This window comes from Thermochaetoides thermophila (genome assembly GCF_000221225.1).
Source record: "Thermochaetoides thermophila DSM 1495 unplaced genomic scaffold scf7180000011818, whole genome shotgun sequence".
In the NCBI taxonomy this organism is placed as follows: Eukaryota; Fungi; Ascomycota; class Sordariomycetes; order Sordariales; family Chaetomiaceae; genus Thermochaetoides; species Thermochaetoides thermophila.
Window position 1 is genome coordinate 2637309 of NW_006383034.1, and position 9109 is coordinate 2646417.

At 46.5% G+C, this 9109-nt stretch overlaps 1 protein-coding gene across 1 annotated transcript; it reads left to right on the top strand.

Annotated features, from left to right (window-relative positions):
• Nucleotides 1–6270: 6270 nt before the first annotated feature.
• CTHT_0047060 (uncharacterized protein) lies at nucleotides 6271–7561 on the top strand (the record flags this gene model as incomplete). Its single annotated transcript, XM_006695014.1, has 3 exons — nucleotides 6271–6322; nucleotides 6457–7102; nucleotides 7429–7561. 3 exons carry the CDS (start codon nucleotides 6271–6273, stop codon nucleotides 7559–7561), a joined length of 831 nt encoding a protein of 276 aa, XP_006695077.1.
• Between the last annotated feature and the right edge of the window lie 1548 nt (nucleotides 7562–9109).

Genomic DNA, 9109 nt, shown 5'->3' on the forward strand with positions numbered 1-9109 from the left:
CACCTTGTGGAAGCGTCCAAGCGCAAATCCAGAGATCTACGTCAAGGAAAATGAGCTTTTGCTCCTCTCTTAGATCAAGAATTTCGAGCGGCTCCCGGATCTGCTGCGCAATGCTGGGTGGGACCAGAGAGTATTGAACGACGTTTTCAGTTTTGCGATCTGTCAAATTCTCGACGCTCGGAAGATCACCAATGCTGAAGAGCAAGTACTCATGTTCAACTTCTCCTGAAGCGCGAATGAGCTCTAGTAGTATGTTTGGGACCCTTTTCTTAGGATCAGGCGACCTAGAGTCTCAGAAACGGACTCATCGGTGGAAAGTTGATCGAGCCTAATGAGAGACTTCTGATCTTCTGGTTCTGTACCCATTGGGAGGTGTAGATACCTGTACTGTTTTACTTCACGGAGCTCCTCGCAACTGAATACGTGAAGTTGGCTGTTCGTAAAGGCTAGAATCAGACTAGAGTTCATTGGATGATATGCCCATTTGACCCGTCCCTGGAGGCTCTGTAACTCTGCCGGGAGTGCTTCATATTTGTAGGTATGATTGTGGATGTCGATCGAGTAGATATTGTCTCGGGTTGCAACGAAGAGCTTGCGTTCATCTGGGTGGAACATAAGCTGTTCGATAATGTTGTTGTCATCATGGGGAATGACCAGTTCCCAAACAGGTTCAGCGGTGCACTCGACTTGGCTTAACTCAGAAGTCTCGAGGCTCTTAATATGGACTTTTCGGCTCAAGTCGGCGAATGCGACCAGTTGCCCATCCCAGCTCCAGGCCATTTGCTCAATCGACAAGCTCGAGGAAATCTTAGCCAATTTCTGAACTATACCCTGGCCGACCTTACAGAGATTTGCAACTCCATTGTCAGTGCCATAAGCATAGAAGAGACCCTGCGGCTGATATGACATTGTGGTTATCTTGTCTCCGTTCATTCCATTATTCATCGACTTATTCCTGACTATGAGAACATTGGGAACGCTTGTGTCGTCCCCCGTATCAGAATTTGCGAGCTCCAGAAGCTCGCTTTGCTGCCATATGTTGCCATAAGTGCCTCTGTTGTCATAGAGCCGTGTGGCATCTGTGCCGAAAGAAAGTTGTTTCACAGGATCTCTCGACCAATTTTGATATATTATAGCAAAATCTCTTGTTCTGAAAATCTTGATTATGCCCATAGCATCTCCGGTGGCGATAATAGAGCCATCCGCACTCAGCGCCATGCAGCTTCCTCCGGTTTGTACACATGCGTTGGGTGAGACAGACTCTTCTTTGGTAGGATCCCATCGACATAGAAAGCCAACTTGATCCATGCCAAACACATAGTCCTCACTAGGATGCCATGCAACTCGAAACATTTAAGAAGGCTCGTCGGTTTGCTGAGGAAGCTACCCTCTGATCATATGAAATATAACATTGGCCAACCAATTCCGCAGCTTGAGTTGGGTGAGTGATCCTCCAAACTGTTAGGGGATGGTTCCGGTAGCAAAAAGCGACCATTGTAGCATTTGAGTTCAAAGCTGAACACATAGGAAAGTTGACGACAGTATCATGCTCGATTCTTTCCATGATTGTCGTGTCCGTGTTCCAGCCTAGTTGCGTACTAGCTTCATGGTCGCTATTCTCAGCAGGTATGTTAAAGCTCCTGATGCATCGGTCTTCCCCACATACGACAACTTTGTTCTGTGCTTCCTTGAATACAATGCTGTGGGGGCGACGTCGTTTCGTGGGGTTGTTGACAACAGCGAGGCACCATCCAGTTTTGATATTCCAGACCCGTGTTGTTTTGTATCCGTAGCTGACAAGCTCCTCTCCCGACTTACTACCTTGGATGCTGAGAACAAGCTCTGAATGTTTCAGAGAGCGCTGTACCTCCAGGGTTGTCGCATTGTATATGCTAATGTGACTGGTACTCTTGTGGATGTGGAGAAGGGCGATTCGAGTGCCAAGAGAGATGACCGATGCAATAACGCCTTTCCGTGGAATGGAGAATCGACCCCAACTATCATCCCACGTGGTTCCCCCAGTCAGTCCAGAAATTGTGATCTTCACCCAGTGTTCTGTCCCAAACTGGCGGTAAATCCAGGAGTTCTCAGGGCAAAATGGTGGAATAAGACTAAGTATAGACTGCGGTTCTCTGCTCAAGTTCGGTCCAAACTTTCCCAGGATTCTGACGAGATCAGTTGCCCAGTCATCGATAATTGCGATTGTATCAGTATTAAATGTCAATTCACTCTGGTTTGCTCGTAGTTTTGCTACAATTTTGGCTAGATGCTGCGAAGCAGTCACAAGGGAGGGTAGGTCATTCCGTTTAACTGCCGCATATATCCATGTCAACATATGACGTTCGCGAAGGAAGCTTAGAAAAGCCTCGAGTAAATGCGGCTCTTCGAGATCGAATGACATCGTCAGATGTTGGGGCCAGGCGGATATGGAGTAAGACAGGAATGCTGGTGGCTCTGTGCTGTTGACGTGTTCCTTGAATTCCGGATCAGTGAGAGACTTGAGACAACGCTCTAGGAGCATTCGGTGCGCCTCCTTGACGTTGACAAAGACCGATTGTCGCGTTGGCGACAGTGTTGTGAGGTATTCCTGTGCAGTCTCGTGGATCAGGCTTACTCTCTCTTCGTTGCAGATTGTAACGAAACCTCCACATAGCTCCATGATCGACACGTTCATATCCAAGATGTTCATTTCAAGCGCGTCAGTCAGTTCTTTTAGGCTTAGAGGCCTTAAAGCACATGTAACCCACTGGAGAATTGTTTGACTCAACTCCTGATTTTGATAGCTCATCGACAGCATGGACTGAGTCAAGGAGAGAGCCATCCGATCATACATAGCCTGCATATCAGCTGGCAGGTCCGTCAACGTCCTCTTCAAATGTTTCAGAGCATGTGAGGACTTGAGGGTCCGCACTGCCAGATAAGTCCAAAGGAAGTTATCTCGAGCCATATCCAGAATCTGCTTCAAGATTTTGGTTTCAGCTCCCTTGGATCTCCATAACAATATTTGTTTAAGACTCCTCCATGTCGATGAGCGGAAAACGTAAGCCAACTCATGATGGACGTAAGTCTGGATATCTAAGTCATTGCCCTTGTGAAAAACACTGCTGACCATAGGTGCCGGAGACGTCTTGTTGAGTTGTGCAAATCCACGGATAATCTCTTGTGAATCATTCCGGCTGATAATGAGAAAACGAAGAGGTTAAGACGATAGTGGCAACTCGAACAAGAAACTCAGAAATAGGGTAGGGTTGTCCACCTTATCTAGGCCATCAATGATGAAGTAAAGTGGAGACTTCCCAGCAAGAGATGACTCCTCCAGCTGAAAAAGGGTCTGCTTGAATAACAGGCTCCAGAGGGCATGAGAATCAGCTCGTCTCAAAACAATGCCTTGTTTTGCGAATTTTTTTGAGTCTGGCTGCATATGCCTCTGTGGTGTGGGCCACCTGGTAGGCCGAGGACAGCAGCATCATTTCTAACTCGCTTTTGTCCTTTGAGGTAAACCTGACGAAATAATGGGGGTTCAACCCCTGTTTCTGGAGTTTTCTGATAATGAACGAGGCAAGTACCAACTTTCCGCTAGCCGGCCTTCCATAGATCCACAAAATTCGTGATTTACTTCCGCTTTCTGGGCTTCGGTCCAGCCAGGAGATAAAGTTCTTGTTGTTTAGAATCCATTTGCACATTTTTGGTGCTCGCCTCTCACGGAAAAAGTAATAGTCATGGTAAGGAAGTACCGGAGAATTTAAGAACTTGGTCAGTTGCCGGGATCCCTTAAACATCCCCGGAAGCGCAAGTCGACTGGGAACTGCATAATATAGTGTCAGCAAGCACAATCATGCCACAGGAGCATGGTTGCGACACGACTTACAAGACAGAAGTCGTCTTGTTCTTTGCGATAGCTCTTCGTCGATTGCGTTTACAAGACTTGTTAAATTCTTTCGTGAGGAGATGTAATTCTTGTCATCAGAACCTTGAAACTTGCAGACTCCGTATGATCCGCATCCATCGGAGTTTGAATTTCCTTGGGATATCTGGGACCCAGAACTACAGACTCTTTTCCGACAATGAAAACCCTCTAAACAAATATATTAGTCATGAGTATCCAGTGGGAATCATAAGATCATGCTAAGGCGTATCACATGTTGGTGTCTTAACTCAATTAGTGTAGAACGAGTTTTATAACAAGACACGATTCCAAGAAGTCTCTGAGCTGTGATCTCAAACCACCCATTGATGTCCTTAAGGGTTTCGGACTCCGGAGATAGCTCCTCTACGAATGTATTGAAATTTGATTTTGAGCCTGAGACAAGCTTATAACTCCGGAGAAACAGATCAAAGAGCTTTGAAGAACCATAATGTGGAGTGCCAAGGAAAATCATTGCCTTCACTGATTTGTAAATGGATTTATATGTTTCATCTTCGGAAGCAGTATTGTAGGCCTGTTGTGTCATAAGACATCAGATGTGATGATCAAAAGAAGCAAGGTTTGCTAAATGGGATTACTTACGTGATTCACCACAATGCCACCTAAGGAATGGGCGATGAAGATAATCGGTTTCTGAACCCGAGTCATGCCATGTTAATGTCACATAATCCTGTTTGTGCAGCCCTCATTTAAGTAACTGGAGTTACACATTGCACACTCACCTTTCCAATGTTCAAGTCGGTACATTTCCCATGGTTCCCTCCCTTCAGTTTAGAGAGAAAGTCACGAGAAGCTGGCCAATTGACACTTTTTTCAAGTCATTCTTGTCAAGAATAGGCTTCGCAATATAGCCAAAGGTAATAGCACGTGCGTGGTGAAAGTGAACAGGTAGAAGCTTCAATGGCCAGAATTTCTTGGGACCTTTGTCTAGGCACCATGTTGATTGACTCCCCCCCCCCTTCATCCCATGAACAAGCACAATGTCAAGCCTGTACTCGTTCACTTGAGGTTGATAGACAACAGTCAGACCTGGAGAGTCACCCCACATTTGAAAATGGAGTTGGTTCTCCAGGTAAATACGGAGGATATACAGTGGGCCCTGCTTGATGTGAAGTCAATGCAGACATGAACTCCTGCATCTGGTCTAGTCTTTCAAAATGATCCTCTGGGGGATCTGCTCGATCACTTTGGCAAATCAAGGGTGTGCATGTAAGCTAATATGCAAAACAGGTCAGCTTTTTACAGACATAATGTTACACAGAGCAATCATTGGCCAATATATGTTCAATACCCAAAGAAACATTGTGCAAACTCACTTGATCCATGGTCATGCACCCAAAGAGCTAGTAGTGTAGGTACGTACCTCGATGACAAGTTATTGGAATACTATTAGAGCTTCGACTTGGAAACACCGGTAACCAGGCAGAACCCTTCTCGGGATTCAAGGAGCATCGAAGGGGATTTGTTGCAGAGAAAACATGAAAAACTTGAAGTGTGGATGTTTAATCGGCGCTCTGAGTTTAGGGAGTCGTCATACTCAAGGGGGTTAAAGTGTCAGCGTCGTCGGCCTAAGCATAAATATCCGTATGGGATTGGATATTGCTCCCTATGTCACTGTGTTGCCGAATCCCTCACAACTCAACAGCCAATTGATCTCTAATATGTGTCATCCATTCTATTGGTTCAGTTGTAGCAAGGCAGGATGATGATGCTCTGGCCTTGCTGCGTGGCCCCAATCCGTTGCCATTTCCGCCCGGTTTTCTTTGGTTCGCTTTGCTTTTGGGAAGCCGGGATCGGAGTTTATCCTCCGCATTTTGCTTGCTCGGTTTTTGGTTTCTAAGCGGAGGCCAGGTTATCCTTTTAATTTTCTCTCATTCTTCTATTTCAGTAATGATTTCATCCCTTTCGACATATTTCCTCCCTGTGTCAGTTTCAACTACACGATCGAAACGTCAGAGGGACTCAACATGGAAGCATCATCCGAAGCATCCCGTTCGTCAAAAAGTCAACGTCTTAATCAAATCACGCCGCCAAGCAGTTCCAAAGAGAGTCTGGTCTGCCCACAATTATGGATATAGTCAGCATGAAAGCAATCCTCCAGCGCTACGTCAACTACTACCGCTTGACAGGAGATCTACTTCCTCGGATAACGCAGCAAAAGATATCCTTAGCAATTCAGACCATATAAAAATGCACCAGGGCTCTCCTAGCCCACTGGATGACGAACCTTCCTGCATGACGTGGATGAGAGCATCAGCTGGGGACATGAGCTCATCCTGTATGGGACCAGACCAGATGGTCCAGGTATATATTAAAGAGAAACAAGGCTCTCTCAGCATCAAGAGATGCTTTACAAACAAGATGGAAGTTTTCCTATGCATGATGATACCGTCAACAGTATGTGAAGCATATGTAACATCCATATCATTACTGCTTGTGCCACTGACGAATCGCCTCTTGAGCAGAGCTGCCTCCTGGAACCAAATATATTTCTGTGGAACATTTTGGTACTAGTGCATGGACACTCACAGGAAAGATCACTGTTCAAAACCAGCACGGCGAGGAGGAGTATTATTTTGTCAAAATTGCTTTCCGGGACATTGGACGAAAGATGCTCCAGGGAGAGATCGAATCTTCCAAATTAATATATGAGACAACGCCTACGTTCATTACAAAACCATATGGGTTTGGCGAGTTCCCAGACTCCGGACTGACAGCTTATTTCTATCTGTCCCAATTTGTGGAACTCGACATTGAGATCCCTCCTGACCCGGATGAGTTCACTCAACGTCTTGCCTACCTGCACAAGATGAGCAGGTCACCCACAGGAAAGTTTGGCTTTCCTGTGCCAACACGTGATGGCGATCGCCCCCATATTGTCGACTGGCAGGACAGCTGGGCGGTTTTTTTCCGATATTTGTTCTTGGGTGTATGCAGGTTCGACATTGCTCGAAACGGGCAGTGGCCTGAATACGAACGGGCCATCCAGCAGATTGCAGACAAAGTTATTCCCATCCTGCTAGAGCCACTTCAGGCCAATGGGCGGAAACTCAAACCATGTCTGATTCATGGAGACCTTTGGGAAGGCAACATGGGGATCAACTTGGAAACTGGTGACAGCATGATTTTTGATGCTGCGTCTTATTTTTCCCATAATGAAATGGAGTTTGGTCATTGGTGAGTATAGTGATTCTGACACGAATTATCAAAGTACAGCCAAAACGATGAAGCTAACATAATACAGGCGTTTCGAGTTCAGTTCCATTTTTTGGTCCAGGGAATACTTAAAGAGTTATTTAAAATACTATCCTCATGCCGAGCCTGTCGACCAGTTTGAAGACCACCTGCGGCTCTACAGTCTCAAAGGAACTATCAATTACTCAGCTGGGCACCCTGGTAGCAGTCCAAGAAAAACGCAAGTCATCCTGTCTGTTACAACACTGGGGAGTGTCAACATCCCTGCATAATGTCATGATGGTGCTAACACTCTACCTCACTTCTAGGGCTTACAACAACATGTGTTATCTCAACGAAAAGTATGCACCTATTGAGTACATGGACAAGTATGACCCGGCCCTTGATCCAAACATCACCGGTCTTTCTATCATACCTCACTTGGCGGAGGGGCTTATTTGACTCGGGTCTACACAGTTCATACGTAGAGGATCACATGTTTCGGAAGCCATAAATCCCATAATAGTTCTACAATTCTGTTTGCTATATTACCTTGAAACTGCTATAATATGCAGATATGGGGCTTGATTTGGTCTGATGACTCTGTACATTGCCATCAGCCCACCACTCCTTTTGTAGATTTTCGCCAACATTTGGTTATCATAGGGGTCAAATGGTCATTGTGCGAATACCTAGACCTGGCTTGTCGCCACTGCATGCATTCACGAAGGATTACAAAAATTGAAATTGCTCCGGCACCTCCCAGAAACACAGGAAAAAAAGGCAAAATACCATCTTCATCTAAATATGATCCACTAGAGGTTGGATGATAGCAGCGGACAAGGCACCAAGACCATACTTCATGGTCTGACCAGCTGCGTATACCGAACTTGATACGTATGGAAAAATGTCAACCAGGAGTATGCTTGCTACATGGCTCACAAGTGTAGAGAGCTCACACTCCAAAAACTCCAAAACGGTAGGGGTAGCTGGATGGGCTTCGTGTTGGACCGCCCAACCATAGTAGATGACCATAAGAGCTTCGAAACACGATGATGAGCGGATAATGTCGATATCGGACAGCCTCAATCGGGAACCAGGAATCTACTTGCGTGTTCACCTGCTTTGGGAATCGAAGCCTTTTCTTCCGTTGTAACAGCAAAGTTCCTGTCAACCAGCATCCCGGCGATGAGGCCCCCTATCGTCATACATGCCAGCTCCGAACGGAACACAAGCCCTATTTCGAGCTAGTTGTACTTGTAACTTGGCCAAAGATGACTGGAGTTGCAACTTGAAACGTGTGATAAACGGAGTACGACGACGCAACCAGAAGAGCACAGGAAATGCGTCCTTGTAAAAGATAATACTGAACGGCCCGGGACCGTTCCGCACCGTCCATCTCGGGCGTTTCCTTTTTCCTACCACCCTCTCGTGCTTCTCCCTCGATACACCCTTGTTATCTGTCCCAGATCGATACTCCTCACCTATCTCCTAACACCTCCTGACCCCCTCCTCTCAAGCCGCCCAGCGTCTCGGGTAGTGTTCCCCAGACGAGAATCACCACTACGCCTGCCAACACAACCACAGTAACAAGCACCCACGTAGCCCTCTTGGTCCTCCAAATTAGCGTTCCGCCAACGGTAGGCTAGAAAGCCGACAATCCCTTACAGAATGACAACATTAGGCTCAACATAGTACCACGCTTCGATACAAGGGCCACGTCAGCCTCAATATTGTATGCAGCAGCCAGAGTTGGGCTGGCATTAATACTCTGGAGGATCCGGATAATCAACAGCCCAACATAGGAGCTTCTCGACGCAGGGAAGTGCATGAGACCCACCATACCTGTGTTGGCAAGTAGGTAGAGTATCACCAAGCCCAGTAAGGCTGGCCTACGACCATACGGGTCGGCCAGGCAGGCGATCAAGGCTAGGACAAGGGCTTTGGCGATGGCGCAGGTAGCTACGGTAAGGTTTATTGACTGCAGTGGCACAGAGGAAAGTTCCAAGA